Raw genomic sequence first — 19,692 nt, 5'->3', positions numbered from 1 at the left:
AATTTCTTCCAACGAAATCTTTATTGACCTTTAAAGATAAAACAGGAAGTTATTTTGTCAGCAAAACGCGCTTATCCGGGAATAGCAAAGAATTGCAATTCAGGACGTGCAAGCCGTGGCCAAACCATTGGCAAGCCCAGCAAAGGAGAGGACCGTTATTTCAGGAAGAAGAAGGAAGCTGGGGAGGGTTGCTTTGAACCGAAAGTTCACTGAAGTTCAAGGGAGAAAAGTGATGAAGGTTTCTCATTGGTTGAGTTGCTGGGGTTGCTAGGAGATGCGACAAACGTCTTTTCCTGCTGAGGCCTGGGACTGTGGCTTCCTTCCCATTGAAGATTCTTCCGTGGGGGTCTGTAATTGACAATTCTCCCTGCAATTGGCAAGTCTTCTTATAATTGGCAGGAAGTGGTACAGCCTGAGGGCTCCACTTTAGTGAGGTTTCCCTTTATTAATTTTGACAACTTTCTCTGATTATGTTCAGCAGGAGGGGAGGAGCGCGGGCGTGCTCCGTAAGGATACTGACAAGCAAGCAGGAGGTCAGAGAGCGTGAGGACCAGGGGAACGGGCTCTGGAAAACTGGGGCGTGTGCTGGGCTGTGAAGCCAGGTTGGGGAAGCTGCCGCTCGGTTTCGAGCTGACCGCGGCCTCCTTGCCAACTGCGGCGAAGAACGCCGGGCAGACACGCCACAGGCGGCGGGAGGGCAGAACCAGGGTAACGAGGCGACTGCCGCCGGAGGAAGGGGGCGGGCGGACCGCCGGCGACGCCGGGCGCGCGCGGCCCGGCGGGGACGCGCGGCTCGCACTGGCCGCCGGCTCCGGAAGGGGGCGGGGCCGCCCCGCGCGCCCGTTACTTAAGCCTCGAGCGCCTGCCGCGCGCCGCCGAGGCTCCTCAGCTGAGCTCGGAGCGGTCGATCGCTCTCGCTCGCGCAGCCGGCGCTCCGCTCGCCGCTGGCTCCACCCGCCATTGTGTAAGTGCGGCCGCCGCTCGGCGCGCCGCCCGCGTCCTGGGCGCGCGGGCCGCGGGATGGGGCGGGCGGCGAGGGGAGGGGGGCGGCCGCCTCTGGCTCCTCAGTGCCCGGATGGTGGCGGGGCGAGGGGAGAGGGAGGCGCGCGGCGGCCCCCGGAGGCGCGCGTCGCTCCCGCCCCGGCCTCCCTCCCGGCTCCTCCCCGCCCGGCGGCGCGGGCCGGGCCGCCAGCGCCAGGGCGCCGCGGGGGCTCCGCCCGGAAGCGGCCGCCGGGGTGCGGGTTGGACGCGGCCGGCGCTGTGGCGAATTCGCGCGCTGTTTAATTAGCTAGGGGATATACTAACGTGGCGTTTCTGTTCTCTTAGCGCAGAGGCCTCTAGTCCGGTATGGAGCATACCTTTACCCCGTTGGAACCCCTGCTTCCCACCGGTACTGTACTTTTGTCCACGTTTCGGTGTCACTGACGCGCCCCTCCTCGGAGCCCAGAGAGGCTTCTAGACCAGAAATGTTTGCAGTTGGCCTTGGACTCCCCGAGTTGTCAGCCTTAGGCATACCCGGCCAGCCTCCCTTCTGCGTCACTTTCCCCATCTGAAACAAACAAGCCTAAACCTTAGTCCTTGCCACCTGGCGTTGTTAGGACCGAGTGACTTTGGTTAACTAGATGCGGTCCCCCTGGGGAAGAGGGCGCGCCGCCTGCAACGTTAGCCCCTAGGCCTCTGACCGCTTGAGCTGGTGTGGAACTAGATTAGGAGACACCGAGGGGGTTGAAGGCAGTCACCTTCTGCAATAAAAGGTTAGAAAGTGGCCATACAAAGCACTTTAAGCCGCAACACTCACTTGAGGATTTTTATTATGTTAAAGCTCAAAATTATTGTAATTCACAGGGTGCTGGATGGAAAGCAGCGTTTTTGTGAGGCTGCGTTCATGCGCCTGTGTAATTGACTCGTGCACCTTTCTTTTGGTTGAGAGATACTGCGAGTGGGGGAGGGGCAGAGAGGGGGCGAGGGAGACTCCGAGGCGGGCTCCAGGCTGTCCCGCTGCAGAGCCCGACCCGGGCCTCCAGACCACGAAAAGTGAGATCATGACCTGAGCCAAAGCCGAGAATTGGATGCTTAAGCAACTCAGCTGGTGCCTGAGCCACGCACGTGCTCCAATCATTTCTTAATCTTAATATATTTCTTATATATATAAGATATATATATATAGATTTCAGTTTCTACTGGTGTAGAGCTTCTCTTTTATCAGTTCATATATTTAAACAAAATGCATAATTTATCTTATTTAGTTGTTTTTTTTTTTTTTTTTTTTTTTTTTTTTTTTTACATTTATTTATTTTTGAGGGACAGAGACGGCAGGAGCCGGGAGGGAGTAGGGAGAGAAGGAAGCAGAATCGGAAACAGGCTCCAGGCTCAGAGCTGTCCGCATAGAGCCTAACGTGAGCCTGACCCCGGGCTGGAACTCCCACACCATGAGATCAAGACCTGAGTCTAAGTCCGAGGCTTAACCCACTGAGCCACCCAGGTGCCCCCACAATGCATAATTTAAAGTTTACTATAAACACATGAATAAATGGGCTTTGTTAGGGTACTGAATTTGATTTGAACTTGTCCAGTTCCACAACCTGGAAGTATTGATGGTAGAACAAAGAATAGAAGTGGGGGACTTTGACTTCTTTTTTTTTTTTTAATTTTTTTTTCAACGTTTATTTATTTTTGGGACAGAGAGAGACAGAGTATGAACGGGGGAGGGGCAGAGAGAGAGGGAGACACAGAATCGGAAACAGGCTCCAGGCTCTGAGCCATCAGCCCAGAGCCTGACGCGGGGCTCGAACTCACGGACCGCGAGATCGTGACCTGGCTGAAGTCGGACGCTTAACCGACTGCGCCACCCAGGCGCCCCCGGGACTTTGACTTCTTAACTCTGCATTCCTTCACTAGGCTGAGTTTTTCACATAGACCCTCATAACTTACTTGCAAGAGAAGGAAAGCAGTAGGAGAGCTAGAATCTGAACCCAGATCTGTTTGACCCTTGTTAAAAGGTCGAGCGTTGAATGAGGAAAGCATTGACAGAAAAAAAAAAAGGCGTGGGCAAATATTTTGCAAAATCAAGTTCTTAGTACTCAGTAGTAGCCAAACCAACAGCATTTCCACCAGCGACACTTGATCCATGTGGCTTGTTGATCAGCTGTGTTGTGAAAACATAAGTGCTTTACTGTGATCAAGGAAATTTTCAACTTTTTATATATTTGGGCCCTGCTCCTGGGCTCCTTGGGAAGCTACACTTTAACACTTACTGAGGTCAGACTGACTGCAGAACCTCAAAGCTTGGGCTCTATTTATGACCCGAGCACAGATTGTACATCTGTTAGGTAAAACCAGAAAGGAGCGTTCTGAACACAAAAGGTAAGAAAAAAGGAAGACACTTCCCTGGTCCCCATAAAATTAAAGTCCTGCATATTCTAGAAATGTAAGGTCTGCAACTTTCTGAAACATCCTTTGTCTGGTGGTTTGTAACCTTTTATGTGAAAAATACTGATAACCCTACACCAAATGTTCCTTTGCTGGAGCACTCTCTTCTTTGTGACAGTCCTGTATCCAGGGCAACTGTTTTGAGTTGGCCTTGAATAAAACTCAGTTTTTAGAAATTCGAAAAGATTGGTTCGTTTTGTGGCAACAGCTGACTGAAGGTTTCTCGTGTTTTCTAGGTTGAAAGGACTAGATCGTAGAGATAGTGTAGTATAGTAAAGTTTGAGTCAAGGAATCTGAATCTCTTGGTTTAAACCCTAGTTTTGCCACTACTTACGGTGTTTAATAACAAAAATTCAACTGAGTGAATTTTCAAGATGTAATTGGCTTTATTAACCAATTCCTGAAATTCTCGGCAGCATCCCAGCTCCAGAGGGCTATGGAAAGGGAAAGGATTTTAAAGGGGGACAAGGAAATCCAACAGAAAAAGGATTATTTCGGATGAGGTCACCTTCCTTTGGGAGATGAACTGCCCATGTAAACAGATCACCTCATGGGTGCCCACTGGATAATTCCTGACTGACCAAAGACTACATTCCTGGGTGAGGTCGAAATTGCAGTTGGGTTGGCCTAGCCTAAGTGACTCTCATTTGAGCCTGTGGTTTTCTTTTTAGCCTTAGTTATCAGACCTTGTATTTCAGGTTTTTCACAGATAAAATGCAAGTACTTCACAGGGTTATTGGGAGTATAGTTTTAATGCATATAAAGCACTTAGCATCCATACTGTTAAGCTATTGCTATCGAGCAAGTCTAAGGGGAGGACAAGATGGCAGTTGGATCTTAGGGTCAGTGCTGAGATGGGAAAAATTTGGAGCAATAAATGGTAGGAAAAACAAGCAGTTCTGCTTGCTCTGTTTTTACGAAAGGAATAGTGGAGAAGGCCGGGACTCCTCAGGTCAGACACCTGTAAGCTCCTTGCTAGAGAAGGGCATGGACAGTGACTGTAATCTCTTTATGAAGCACAGATCTGCCCTCACAGGATCCAGTGTTCCCTTGGGAGATTCTCTGATCTAGTGGTTCTAGTTTCTTCCTCCACTGAGGGTGAAAGGATGTAGGGATTTCTGCCTTATCTCAGGCAAGTTTACGGTTGACTCTGAATACCTAAGAGATCTTCAAAAACAGAACAGTGAGTGTATTATGAGGAACCAGTGCATTGCCTGGCCTTTTATAGTGATTCAGTAACTATTTAAGTTTAACTTTGCATGAGAGGTATTCTCTTCATCAAACAGACATTTAGTACGTCCCTAGTAGAGAAGTAGTTTTTCAGTTGGTAACTTCTGTGGGTCTAATTTGTAGACCTGAGTGATATGTGATGCTTACTCAGATTTAGTACCAGTGGGCAGTCCCACAGCTGAACTGGGCCTCGTAACTCATTGCCAAGTGGACCGACATGCTAATCTCTCTGGGATCCTAGCTCAGAGAAAGAGATTTTAATTAAAAAAAATTTTTTTTGGTAACTGAAGTAAGTGCTTATTAAAGAAAAACCTCTGATATAAATTAGGAAAGTTTCTTGAAATCCCTCTTCTAGAAATAACCACTACTAACGGTTGGCATATGTTCTAAATATTCATTTTGGTACATACACCTCAGCATATTATTACTCTTGTTTTAGAGAAAATGGATTCATGGTATAAATTATAAATTACTGTTAAGGGGCAGTGAGTGAAAATATATAGGTAGTTTTCCCTACATACGTAGCATGTCTTCCTTGTTTAACTTTTTTTTTTTCCCCAAACAGAAGTTTCTAAAGTGAAAAAGTCCATCCTACATGCCAGAGATTATCATTCTAAAATTTCATGTTTTTATAGATTATGTGTCTATGTGTGTATATATGATAAGACCTGTTTTACCTTTTTCCTGCAACTTTTTTTTCACTTTCACTTGTTAGGATCTGTGTATGTTGATGTCCTAAGTTTTTTTTTTTTTTTATTTCCAGTGTAGTTAACATGTAATTAGTTTCAGGTGTGAAACTAATGATTAAAAAAGAAAACGATGGTTAGATACCAGGACGTAGGTGGCAGTGCCTTAAGTGTGTGTGCATATTGTTAAGCCTGAGGGTCTCTTCCGTCCTCGTCGAGGGAAGTGCTGACCTTGTTTCATACAACACCCCAAGTTTTGCTTTTTAATAGGCAGTACAGTCTCCAATGAAGTAGTCTTTCTTAATAGACATTTAGGTTTTTTCTAGTGTTTGTTATAATCTGCAATGCATATCTTTGATCATAGTGTTTTTGCATATATATGAATACATCTGTAGGATAAATTTCTAGAAGTGGAATTGTTAGATGAAAGGGTATGTTTGCATTTGTTATCAAGAGGCACCAACCACTAGCTAGTGTATATTCTTTGGTAGTAGGTGCTGCTGGGGTACAAAAGGGAAAGGGGTGATCCTTTCTATCCATGAATTTATGGTCTGGTTGGAGAGTTGAGAACAAAACAAGATGGATTCTAGTTAGATGTTGAATTATGTATTACAGGAACCTACATAGGGAAGGTTGGGGCTCGGGGGAAGGAGATGAAGGCAGTTTGGAGTAGGCAGGAAACCGAGGGGTGGAAAGACCTCGGCTGCATCTCTGCAAAAGCACTGGCTTCAATTGAGAGAAGGCTCAGGTAAAAAGAAGAGCAGCGCAGGTGATGTGCCTTCTGTGAAAGCTCCGTGCCTCTTCTGACCTGGTGGTGAGAGAAGGGAAAGAGGTCTGATGAGATTGGAGAGTGCAGGTGGAGATTGGGGTTGAGCAAGGAGGGCAAAACCAGATTGGTGAGGGGAGAGAAATTCAATGCAAGGTAGAAGATAAGTGTCTGTTTCCTCCCCACTTGGAACATTCTGTACAATGCTGTCATCCGTGTCACGGTTCGCTGATCCTATATGGGTTAAAGTCCTTCTCTTGGACTTGAAGACCCTCCAAGTTCTGAATCCTAGTTACTTTTCCAGAATACATTTTTATTTCCCCCCTCTGTGCCCAAGCCAAGTAAACTACCCACTGTTTACTTTTGTGAACATTTGTTCCAGCTTTGATATTCTTGCCTTAGCTCATGCTAAATTTACCCCCTAGAATGTTCCTTTCCAGTCCTTGGAATTAGTCTTAAATTTTATCCATTTGGTGGGTGTGTAGAGGTATCCCTGTGATTTTAATTTAGATTTCCTTTATGTCAGAATGCTAATCTTTCACATGTTTACTGGCCTTTTGCAGATATTTTGTGAAATATTTGTGATTCTTGCATTTGCCTGGTGGGGGGGCTTTTTAAATTTTATTGACATTTTTATTTTTCAGCATACACCCAACATAGGGCTCGGACTCATGACCCTGAGATCAAGAGTCTTCATTTTTATGAGCCACCCAGGCACCCCATCCTTCCTTTTTAAAAAAATCAATTTGTAGGGGGTGCCTGGGTGACTCTGTTGGTTCAGTGACTGATGTTGGCTCAGGTCTTGATCTCACTGTGTGCCGGTTTGAGCCCTGCATCAGGTTCTCTGCTGTCAGCGCTAAGCCTGCCTCAGATCCTCTATACCCCTCTCTGTCTGACCCTCCCCAGCTTGCATGGGTGCGCAGTCTCAAAAGTAAACATTTCAAGAAAATTTAAAAATCAGTTTGTGGGAGTTTTTGTTTTTCTAAAAATTGAGGTATAATTTACATAACATGGTATTAGTCTTAGGGGTACAGCTTAATAATTTGATGTATGTGTTCAGTATTGCAAAATGATTACCAAATAGGTAATCTGGATCCAGTTCTTTAAATCTTGAGTTTTCTCACCAATGAAATAGGGCGAATGAGACTTTCCAAGGACGGTGATTGTGAAGATTGAGAATACCTGTAAAGCATTTTAACGCTGTTGTATAGGAAGAATACAAACATTTTTATTTTTTCATTGCCTTCTTAACTTTTTATCTAAAGGTTTTAGATTCATGATGAATAATATTTAACTGGCATGAGCATGCAATTGCTGTTTTAAACTCTCTAAATAGAGGGATGGCTTTTCAAAATACTTTTATAAATAGGGACTTTTCCTTGCTTTGTTCTTCAGTGTCTGTGATCATTTGATTTTTTTTTTTTTTTATTGTGAAGGTTTATATTCAGAGCTCCATATGTTTGAAAGTAAAGTTGATTTATTTTAAACACCTCACAGCGAAAATAACAAGAGCCAAACCATCTTCGAGATAGTTATTTCACATGTGCTTATTTCACAAACGTGAGACACAGCCAATGGAGAGGTTTTTCATTTTTGGCTTAATAAAAATACTGGTGTTATTTTTAAATTTTTATTTTTACAACATAGTACATATGCATCATAAAAATTTAGAAGATATAGATAAACAAAAATGAAGTAAAAACGCCATATTCGAGCTTCTCAGAGATTATAACTGTTCCTACCATGTATGTATAATTGGTGTATGTGTATTTATATCCCTCTAGATATTTGTTGTGTATAACTATACAGTTAGGTATTTTAAACCTAAATGAGAACATACTGTAAGTTTTGTTCAATTCATAACTCCATTTTCCCCATATAAAATTTCATAGTACCCATCCATATTTAAATTTTCCCATTGTTGCAAAATACCTTTTCTAGTTGCTCATTCCAAACTTGGACCGACTGTGCATTCTTCAGTCTTTTTATTTTAAATTTTTTAATGCTTATTTATTTATTTTGAGAGAGAGAAGCAGAGAGAGGGAGAGAGAGAATCCCAAGCAGACTCTGTGCTGATAGCCCAGACACCCTGACCCAGGGCTCAATCTCACGAACCGACCTGTGCTGAAACCAAAGGTTGGATGTTCAACTGACTGAGCAGGTGACCCTCTTTAAATCTAGTTCGGTTGTTTCTCACTTTTTAAATCCCCCTTAATGTTGACTATTGACATTCTAAATAAATCACTTTTATGTCACTCTTAAATGGATCTGATGGAATAAAAAATAAAGCAATTAGATATGAAACATTATTCACTTAAAAATAAACTCTGGTTTTAAAGCCCCATTTTATTTTCTCCACTTAACCTGATCATCATAAATAAACTTTATGCTAGAAAGCCTTCTATCTACTGCTTGGTAATTTGCAAAAAGATTATATACATTTAAATTAAAAAAAAAAAAAAGATTCCTGTGACCATAATGCTCTCAGGAGTTATTTCTTCTAAACTGAATTACCATGGTTGAGATTTATGCTGAATTTAATTACCATTTTAAGTATTGTCAGTACACACTTGATCAAGTCACTGTAATTGTATTAACAATTTTTATTATAACTAACATTTACATACTACTGTTCTAGTCATAGTTTTAGTGCTTTAACAAGGTGAAGCTTCCACAGTTTTGGAACTAGAAGACTAAGGTTTGAGTTTTAGTCCTTTACAGGTTACATGACATCGGGCATGTCACTTAATTTCTTAGAGCCTTAGTTTCTTTATATAAAAGAAGAATATATCTGAACATGAAGTTCTTGGGCAAATTAAAGATAAAGTATAAAAAGCAAGTTTTAAGAAGTAGAACTCTACACAAATGTAAAATACTTTCCAGTAGATGAACTTTATTATACTGATAATTACATTTTGGAATTTCTACATTCATTTTTCTAATTCTTAAAGGAGAGACCTACTTATTTTATTAAATGTGTTCAGACCTGTTAGGCAAGTCTAGCAGAACTATTCTCTTCATTTCTTGAATTCTGTGTTTTTCTTCCATGCTTCTTGAACACTATTATTTACAGATGCATGAAATTATTAATAGTAGACATAGTTTTTGATGCCTCATGGTTAAATGGTAATGAATCCAGGAATATCCTGTTCTGAATAGTATTCATGCCATCTCTTATATTTCTGGAATTTGATTTCCATTGAAAATGGCTGATCAAGCCACAAAAGGTATAATAGAATCTAAAGATGAGTATTAGCATTCTCCAGTTGGACTTGTTCATAATGATAAATGTATCCTGGCCACCTAGCTGTAATTTGCAGGAAACCTTGGTGATGACATTCAGATGTAACAAACATAGCTCTAGACTATGAATTACCTTCTCTAATCTACTCAGCATATCATAATAATAACCTAGTGGTGGTTTTCAGTCCTTTGCATTTACATTTTGTTTTAAAATTAAAGATTAAAAATGCTTCCATATGTAGTAGTAACACACTTTTTGGTCACCTCTCCCAACTAGTTAAGTACTCTTTTTTGGGAATTTTTGGTTTGGTCTCATCTCTGGGTCTGTACTGTACAGTATATAGTGGTCACTGGCTGCATATGGCTTTTGAGCTCCTGAAATACAGCTAGTGTGAGTGGGGAACTGAATTTTAAGTGTAAAAGCCAAAACTCTACTTGGTTATTGGAAAACTTTATGTGTTTGGAACAATGTGTTAGTGTACTAAGGCTGCATAACAAAGTACCATAGACTGGGTGGCTTAAATGATAGAAATTTATTTTGTCATAATTCTCAGGCTAGAAGTCCAAGATCAGGGGGGTGCCTGGGGGCTCAGTGGGTTGAACGTCTGACTTTGGCTCAGGTCATGATCTCGCAGTTCATGCGTTCGAGCCCCGCATTGGGGTCTGTGCTGACAGCTCAGAGCCTGGAGCCTGCTTCGGATCCTGTGTCTCCCTTTCTTTCTGCCCCTCCCCTGTTCATGCTTTGTCTCTCTCTCTCTCTCTTTCAAAAATAAAAATAAATAATAAAACATTTAGAAGTCCAAGATCAGTGTTGGCAGCTGTGACTTCTTATGAAGCTTCTCTCCTTGGTTTGCAAATGACTGCCTTTTCACTTGTCACGAATTGCCTCTTGGTCTGTGTGTTACTTGCGTTCCAATCTCCTATTTTTTTTTTTTTTAACATTTATTTATTTTTGAGAGAGAGAGACAGAGCAGGAGCAGGGGAGGGGCAGAGAGCGAGAGCGAGAGAGAGAGAGGAAGACAGAATCTGAGGCAGCTCCAGGCTCTGATCTGTCAGCACAGAGCCCAACGCGGGGCTCGAACCCACGAACCGTGAGATCATGCATGACCTGAATTGAAGTTGGACGCTCAACTGACTAAGCCACCCAAGCGCCCCCCAATCTCCTGTTCTTATAAAGACACCAGTCCTATTGGATTAGGTCTGCCCATAGGACTTCATTTTTCTTTAATCAGCCTTTTAAAGGCCCTGTCTCCAAATACAGTGACTTTCTGTGGTACGGGTGTAGGACTTCAACAGCAATTCCGGGAGGACATAATGCAGCCCCAAACAAATTAGGTATGCCAATTCACTTATTCAGCTGAGAGGTTTTTTGTTGTTGTCGTCTTGGTCCTTATTTCAGAATTGCCACAATTACTAAATAAGGGAGGTTTTTAGTGTCACTCCAACAGAATATAGCTGGTACATGAATCAAAAAGTCAATTTTGATCTTACTTTGTTGCTGTTTTATGCTTCTATTTAAAGTTTTGTCTGTTCATTTAATGTTTTTTGAGTATTTGTTATGGGCCATACTTCAGTAGATCCTGTAGAAGAATAAAGAATTTACAAACCTTACTGTAAAGAGTTCAGCCTGCAGCAGGCCATGCAATACAATAAAAATGTAATTTCACATGTAACTTAAACATTTCCAGTAGCCTTACTGAAAAGCTAGAACAAGTGAACTTAACTTTAATTCTATGTTTAACGTAGTATCTAAAATGTTATTGCAACATGTAATCAGAATAAGCAATTAGTAATGCAGTAGTTGACATTTTTTGTACAAATCTTCCAACACCAGTGTGTAGTTGATACTTGGAGCACATCCGAATTCAGATGCTAAATTTTCTTGATTAACACTTGATCTGTATTTAACGATAATACATGATCTATTTACAGTGATAAGTTGTCATACATTTTATTCATATTGGCAAGGGCCAGCTGATAGACTAATAGTTCTGGAATGACCTTTCAACACCGGGAATAGAATATTCCTTTTCTTAGGAGAAGCCTTTGGAAATGGGTATTGGAGATAGAACTGGGACTAAAACCTTGGTTTTCTGACTGTATTTTTCCTGAAATCAGGGTGGCTTTTTTTGTTATGTAAATCAAAGCACTAGGCCTACTTGGAAACTTGGAAAACTTGGGGCAAGGTTTTTTTTTTTTTTTTTGGTGGATGGCAAAGAAATCTCTAGCAAAGCTGCTGCTTAAGGATTGTGATATTTTTGTCATCTGGGGCTAGCTAGGACATCTAAGAGACAAAGTGGTGGATTTTCGAGTTTCAGGGCTTAATCCTCTTCATTCTGCTATATTAGAAATCCATCCCCGGTAGTTGGACATTGAATAGGAAATTTACTTCTTTTGACTAGTCACACTTCCCTTGGTGTATAACTCCTAATTGTTGGGATTTTTCCTTTTTAGTCTCTTTTATTTCTAACTTGCTAATAAGATTTACTGCTCTAACTTCACTTTGCATGTTTGAGGTGGCTTAATTTTTTCCTGTACTTTCATTGATTGTCATATTTGTTTCTGTCGTTCTTTTAATTAGTGTCATTATATTTGATGACAAACATGTTTGGCTTGTCCTCATTGCTAACGGCCAAATTGTTTCTTTTGCCTTAAGTAATATCTCATTAACTTTATAAGCCAGCTTTTCCATATCATCTAGAGAATCAATTTCCTGTGTTTTCCTGGTGTTAAGCCTCTGTGGCATCATCTTTCCATATTAGCATTTTAATAGCTATATGCTTTTAGAAACTAAAGCTTCTGAAGTGAGTTTAAAAATAATCTTAATTCTTAAAAAAAAATCTTGTCAATTGATACTTGGTAGCATTATCAGAAATAATGGCATTCTTTTAGGTGAAACCATTGAAAATACCGAGTGAAGTTGCGAGGGCATTTTTAATATTCACGATGCTAAAACGTTATGGATTGATCACCCCCAAAAAGCCCAGGAAACAAAAAACCGGTGGGTTTTGATACATCAACACCAGATGTCTTTTGAGGTTTTCTAGGAAAATGAGGTGTGTTTGTGCATTAGCGTCCCATCAAATGAATTTTATCATCTTTTTTCTTGGTTAAATCCATCAGAAAGAGTTATTCTTTGTAGGTAGCAAACAGATGCTTAAACAAATGGATTTCATTCTGAGAGTATTCCTATATCTTTATCACACCATCGTCTTTGAAGGTATTCATTTATCACAGTGGGATAATTTCCTTTGTTATGACTTCCAGAGAATTTAAGCTTTTGATTTACTTTTAGGTCCTGTGTAGGGTTGTGGCTTCCCACCCAACTGCTACTTTCGTTGAGGCAACTTTATTTTTTATATTCCAAGTAGGAAAACTGCTGTTGGAATTCCTAATCTAGTAAAGATGTTGTGAGTAGTGAATCCTATGTGCAGAGGGCAGGAGGGCAACCTCAGAAATCCCAGTGTTTTCAGGGCAGAGTATCGTCTTTCTTCATTTCCTCTAACATAGCATTTGGGTTTTTTTTTGCTTGAACACATTCAGGCAACTCTATTTGGGAAGACACATACCATTGTTGGGCAACTGATTCTTAAAAATGTGTATTTAAAATAAGCTGAAATAGACCTTTCATTCTTTTTTTCTAACGACAGTCGTATGGGAGACTTTTTTTTTTTTTTTGATTTCTAGTTAGTTGCCTTCAAATGTTGAAAAACCTTAACTAGATTCTTGTTTTCTCTTCTTCCAGGCTAAATACTGTAGTCATTTGTGCAACAGTTACTTGAGTGCCTGCCGTGTACTGGGAGCTCTTCTAGGCACTGGATGACATTCGAACAATTTCCTTTAGTTTCATACTTTCCAGATCCACTAGCCTAGTATGGGTATCAGTAATCTACTCCCAGAAAATCAGATGATCTTGTCAAGAATGCTTACTGGGAACGTATTTTCCTTTATTTTATTTTACTTTGTTTCTTTTTTTTTTTTTTTTAAACTTCTTTAGTGGTAGATATACAACAAAATCAAGAGGAAGGTGTCTAGATTTCCCACATGCCCTCTGCACACGCATAGCCTCCTCCATTATCAACATCCACCAACCAGAGTGGTACATTTGTTAAAATTGATGACCCTACATTGACACTACATAACCATCCAAAGTTCATAGTTTACTGGTGTTCTACATTCTATGGATTTGGACAGATGTATAATAAAACATATCCATCCTTAAAGTGTTGTACAGAGTATTTTCACTGCCCTAAAAATCGTCTGTGGTCGGCCTGGTTTTCTAAATCCCTTCACCCCCAGTAACCACTTAGTTTTTTATTTTCTTCATAGTTTTGCCTTTTCCAGAATATCATACTATCATACAGTATGTAGCGTTTTCAGATGGGCTTCTTTAACTTATTATGCATTTAAGGTTTCTCTGTTTTGTCACGGCTTGATAGTGCATTCCTTGTTTTAGCACTGAATAACAATTCCATTGTCTGGATGTAGGATGGTTTGTTTATACATTTACCTACTGAAGAACTTCTTGGTTGCTTCCAAGGTTTGGCATTTGTGAATAAAGCTATCGTAAACATCCATGTGCAGCCTTCTGTGTGGACCTAAGAGGTAGTATCCAGGAGCATGATTGCCAGATCTATGTGGTAAGAGTATGTTTAGTTTTGTAAGACACCACCCACCTGTCTTCTAAAGTGGCTGTACTGTTTGGCATCCCCCCCAGCAATGTGAGACTTCCTGTTCCTCCACATCCTCATCAGCATTTGGTGGTGTCCATGTTTGAGATTTTGGCCATCCTCGTAGGTTTGTGATAGGTTTGTAATAGTATCTGTGATCATGTTGTTTTAATTTGCATTTTCCTGATGACTTACGACGTGGAGCATCTTTTCATATACTCATTTGCTGTCTGTCTTATCTCCCTAGGTGAGGTGTTAAGGTCTCTGGCTTATTTTATAATTGGGTGGTTTGTTTTCTTGAGTTTTAACTATTTCTTGTATATTTGAAGAACAATCCTTTATCATATGTGTCCTTTGCAAATATTTTCTCCCAGTCTGTGACTTCTTTTCTCATTTTCTTGACCTTGTCTTTTTCCAGAACCAAAGTTTTTAATGTTAATGAAGACCAGTTTACCGATTATTTCTTCCATGGATTGTACCTTTGGAGTTGTATTTAAGAAGGCATCACCATACGCAAGGGCTTCCAAGTTTACTCCTATGTTATCTTGTAAGAATTTTACAACTTTGCAGTTTATGCCCATTTTGAGTTGATTTTGGTGAAGGTGTGAGATCTGTGTCTGAATTACTTTTTTTGCCTGTGGATGTCCAGTCCTAGCACTGTTTGCTGAAGGGACCATCTTTGCTCCATTTTATTGCTTTTGCTCCTGTGTCAAAAGATCAGTTGGCTGTATTTATGAGAGTCCATTTCTGGGCTCTCGTACTATTCCACTGATGTATTTGTCTAATCTTTTGCCAGTATCACACTGGGGAAGCTCCAAGTTTCTCACCATTAAGTATGATGTCTGCTGTAAGTACTTTGTAGGTAGTCTATCAAGTTGAGAAAGTTCCCCTCTATTTCTGGTTTTATGATGAATGGGTGTTGGATTTTTTTCATATGTTTTTTTCTGCCCATAATCATATGATCCTGTTAATTTTCTTTAGTCACTGATGTGATGGACTGCATTTTGATTTTCGGATGTTGACTGAACCTGAAATCTAACTTTGTTGTCAGGTATAATTCTTTTTTTACTGTTCTTGGATTCATTCTGCTAATTTTTTTCCCCCCCTTGAGGAGGGAGAGTGTGCCCACAGGAGCAGGAGTTGGGGAGGGGCAGAGGAAGAGGGAGAGAGAATCTTAAGTAGGCTCCATGCCCAGCGCAGGGCCCGGTCTGGGGCTTGATCTCACAACTGAGATCATGACCTGAGCTGAAATCAAGAGTCAGATGCTCAATTGACTGAGCTACCCAGGCTGTGTTCATGAAAGATACAGGTCTGTAATTTTTTTATAATGATTTTGTCTGGCTTTGGCATTAGGGTAATGCTGGCCTCCTAAAATAAGTTAGGAAACATTCCCTCAGCTTTTATCCTCTGAAAGATATTGTGTGGAATTAGCATAATTCCTTCTTATATATTTGGTGGAATTCACCAGAAAATTGTTCTTTCTATTTTGGAAGGTTATAAATTATTGACTCATTTCTTTAATAGATATAGGCCTATTCAGATAGATAATCCATTTGTTGTGTGAGTTTTGGCAGATTGTGTCTTTCAAGGAATTGATTTATTTTATCTAGATTATCCCATTTTGGGGCATAATGTTATTCGTAGTATTCCTTTTATATCCTTTTAATTTCCATTGGCTCTATGGTGATGACCCCTCTTTTTATTTTTGTGTTTCCCATTATTTTCAAATGGTAGTATCTACAGAGTATTGAGAATCCTGAACCAGGAAGTTTTTGAAAAATCATCAGGGAGATAGCAGGTGCTTTAGGATTCCGAAAAACAGCAAAAACAGGAAAATGGAGCTCTGCATACCTTTCTTTGCATTTATAAACTGCCCTTCTAAGAGCTGCTACCCAAATCGAAGTCTCCCGACCAGCAGCACGATTGGTTTTACCTGGGAGCTGGTAAGAAGTGCAGAGTCTTGGGTCCACATTAGGCTGACAGAATAAGAACTTGTGTTGTAACAAGACCCCTGTATGAGTCTTAAAGTTTGAGAAGTGTGGCCTAAGAAACATCAGATTCCTTTTTAAAATAATTTTTAAAAAGTCTGTATCACAATTAAGGATGTTTATCATTATCCAACACTTCCTTTAAGCTAATTGCATAGAGCGGTTTTCTTTAGAGCTCTATTCTTTGGAGATGCATAGTGTGATAACGCATCCAAGAGACACACACGCGCACACACATGGCAGAGAGAGAGAGAGAGAGAGGCACTCCTGACTGTGACACTACAGTGCCTTTCTCTGCACCAGCAGTATGGGAAGTGCGTGTCCTCTTTGCTGGCAGTCTGGGTGCTTTTCCAAATACCTGCATATGATCTTGATACTCTGTCAATAGAGTTGAGATGCTAACTTGAGGCTTTTGTCATAATAATTTTAATGTTTAATACTTATTTTTTTATCTTTATAGAGGAAACATACTCGTGTATGTATTTTTAAGCTACATAATATGTTATTCATTGAGCCAGCATCTGTGTGCCTACTGACTGGCATTATGCTAAATTCAAGCAATTGTATTCTATGGCACAAGCCTTCATGGAAGTTACAGCCTAATAGGGCAAGTGGATAAGCAAATCAGATTAGAGTGCAGTGTGGTAAGAGACCTCCTAGGGGGAATGGTGGGTATTAACTGGATCACATAGAAAGGATTTGGGGACTTAGTGAAGGCTTCTGGAAAACATATTTTAAGGTGGGAAATCTACAGAAGTTATTTTAGGTTTTTAAGTTTTTGTAATTAATGCTGTGAGGTAGGTGTATATCTTAGTGCACATCTGATTGTATGTTGAATGAAAATTTCTGGGAGTGGAGGTACAGAATCAAAGATATGTGGCTCGGGGTGCCTGAGTGGCTCAGTCGGTTGAACGTTCTACTTCGGCTCAGGTCGTGATCTCACAGCTTGTGGACTTGGGTCCCGCGTCGGGCTCTGTGCTGACAGCTCGGAGCCTGGAACCTGCTTCAGATTCTGTCTTCCTCTCTCTCTGCCCATCCCTCACTAGTACTCTGTCTCTCTCTTTCTCAAAATAAATAAAAACATACAAAATTTTTTTTTTCAAAGATACGAGCCTCTGCAGTTTCTGGTACGTGTTACCAGGTGGCTTTCCAGAAATGTTATACCGAGTTTCATAGTAGCAGCGTATTAAAGTGTCCTCTTCAGTGTACCTTTGCTGGTAATGCCCGCTCTGCAGTTCTTGATGAAAAGACTCGTTGATTGTAGCTGCCCCTGTATCCCTCCTCCCGCCTGGTGGGATTTTTTGCTCTACTCCTGTTAGAACCAGCTGTAACCTAAGATGGAAATACTGTCCATGACTTGTAAATGAGCAAAAGAGATGACTGGGTGTTTTTTCAGCGAAGTGCTGTGTAGTGGATCCTCTAGTGATGGTACTTGGGATGTAAGCCTCTTACTCACTTTCTTTCCTTTGAGCTATTGGGCAACTCTGTAGGGGTAGAAGTTAAATAGTTGTGCAAATGACTCTTACATAATAGTGCAAAATGTTTTTGTCTAGGAGGGATGCAGATGATTGTTGCTCTAAAGAAAAATAACTCCGATATTTTATTGCTCTATAGCAGAGGGTTATAGATTTTGTGTTTATGGTATTTTTAGTGTCTGCTTTTTTTTTTTTTTTTTTTTTGTGGTGCCACCATGCCAAAAGTAAAACATAAGCTCCTTTTATTAAGTTAGTTCCAAACAGCTTAGTAGTGGTTTGTGCACTGTTAGTTCACTGAGGCATTTTGAGTGCCTTGGTGCTCAGTTTTCAAAGCCTTTTCCTAATAGATTCACAATCTTTTTGCTTTTATTAGCACATTCATTTTAGTAATCCTGTTTGCCTTTATTCGAATTTTTACTGATCCCCTCATTAATTAACGAAATGAATAATAGCTTTTGCATCCGTTCATTTTATATTTTCATGAAAGTCATGGTTTTAAACTTTTGACAATTACACTTTGGCACCAGGTAAATTCTTACTTTGTTGTTAATGTAAAAGGTAAACTAAGTAGATAGTTTAAACATTTTTTTGAACTCCGCTGCCTTGTCTTTAAGTGATTTGTCAAAGGATGTGAGTCACAAGTGAAAATGCCTCTGCAAAAACATAGCCTAGAGCCTTGCAGGAGAATGGGTAAAGTGGACAGGGAAACACAACTTGATAATACATGATGCAGTTGTGCAGTAGTGGTTTTTTTTTTTTTTGCGGGGGGGGTGGGGATACTTAGAAGCAGAGATGTGGCTGAGCACACAGGATTCCGCAGGCGCTCATCCAAGAAGTATCTTGGGCTGGGCACAGCTGGTTTGTGATTGCCTTGGACATGGGTCCAGAGGAAGAATTTCACCCTGTAACGTCGCACATTTGCTGGAACCTCTAGGTTATTCTAACACAAGGGAACTTCGAGTCATTTGTGGTGGGAGCCTCTGTTCCTTGGCAGCTAGTTCCTTTGTTGTTAACTGGCCTGTTGAATTAGCTTCTTGGAGAGATAGAGAACTATGACAGAAATGAACCTCCAGGGCCGTGTGGACTTGTATTCGTATTTTCTCACATGTTTTCTAAAAAAGTGAAATGGGTGTAGTAGTCAGTAACTTTACAGTGACATAATTTTACATATTTTATTCAAGTATACAGTATTTCAGGTGTACAATGTAATGATTAAACATTTCTATACATTTCTAAGTGCTCATAAAGGGAGGTGTCCTCTTAATCCCCTCTATTTCCCCCATCCCCCTATTGAGCTCCTCTCTGATAACCACCAGTTTGTTCTCTGCTTTTTTGTTGGTCTTTGTTCCTTTGCTTGTTTGTTTTGCTGCTGAAGTTCTACGTGAGTGAGATCATAGGGGATTTGTCTTTCTCTGTCTGACTTATTTCACTTAGCATTATATCCTCTAAATGTAACCATGTTGCTGCAAATTGTTTTTTATGGCCAACTAATATTCTGGGGTGTATGTGTGTCCATCCGTGCTCACGCACACATGCATGTGCCAGATCTTTATCCATTCATCTCTCAGTGGACACCTGCATTGCTTCTATAGCTTGGCTATTGGAAACAATGTTTCTGTAAACATAAACATGCCTGTACCTTTTTGAATTAGTGTTTTCATTTTCTCTGGGTAACTATCCACTAGCAGAATTACTAGATGTCATGATAATTGTATTTTTAATATTTTGAGGAAGAACCTCCATATAGTTTTATAGTGATTGCACCCATTTGCATTCCCACCAACAGTGCACAAAGTTTCCTTTTTCTCCACGTCTCAACACTTGTTATATCTTGTTTTTGATTTTCGCCATTGTTACACATGTATAGTAATACTCATTGTGGTTTTTTTGATTTACATTTCCTTGCTGATTATGATGTTGAGTGTGTTTTCATGTGTTTTGGCCATCTACATGTCTTTTTTGGAAAAATGTCTATTCAGGACTGTGCCCATTTTTTAATGGGATTATTTGTGTTTTTTTGGTGTTGATTTATAAAGGTTCTTTATATATTTTGAATATTAACCCCTCACCAGATACATCATTTGCAAATATCTATTCAGTAGTTTGCCTTTTTGTTTTGTTGGTTTCCTTTGTGCAAAAGCTTTTTATTATGGTGCAGTCCTAATGGTTTAATTTTGGTTTTGTTACCCTTGCCAGAGGAGACAT

General features: G+C 40.5%; 1 protein-coding gene and 1 non-coding gene across 12 annotated transcripts in view; one reads left to right on the top strand and one right to left on the bottom strand.

Moving 5' to 3' along the window:
- Window positions 1-367: 367 nt before the first annotated feature.
- TPK1 (thiamin pyrophosphokinase 1) overlaps window positions 368-19,692 on the top strand; it is a 359,845-nt gene continuing 340,520 nt past the window's right edge. For 2 of the 11 annotated variants that reach the window (XM_045496025.1, XM_045496021.1), the window contains exons 1-2: window positions 368-533; window positions 1,332-1,390. In XM_045496025.1, coding sequence (XP_045351981.1) covers window positions 471-533; window positions 1,332-1,390 — 122 coding nt within the window. In that variant the 5' untranslated portion in view covers window positions 368-470. Of the gene's footprint in view, window positions 534-707; window positions 965-1,151; window positions 1,391-19,692 lie in introns of those variants that run through there. The other 9 variants (XM_045496023.1, XM_045496016.1, XM_045496020.1 and 6 more) reach the window with 9 other exon arrangements.
- On the bottom strand, window positions 5,471-5,593 carry LOC123607801. Its single transcript, XR_006716939.1, has one exon. It is a non-coding gene; the product is annotated as a U6atac minor spliceosomal RNA (small nuclear RNA).

The sequence above is a fragment of the Leopardus geoffroyi genome, chromosome A2 (genome assembly GCF_018350155.1).
Source record: "Leopardus geoffroyi isolate Oge1 chromosome A2, O.geoffroyi_Oge1_pat1.0, whole genome shotgun sequence".
In the NCBI taxonomy this organism is placed as follows: domain Eukaryota; kingdom Metazoa; phylum Chordata; class Mammalia; order Carnivora; family Felidae; genus Leopardus; species Leopardus geoffroyi.
The sequence above is the reverse complement of the archived record's forward strand: the minus strand, read 5'-3'. Positions and strand labels throughout refer to the sequence as shown.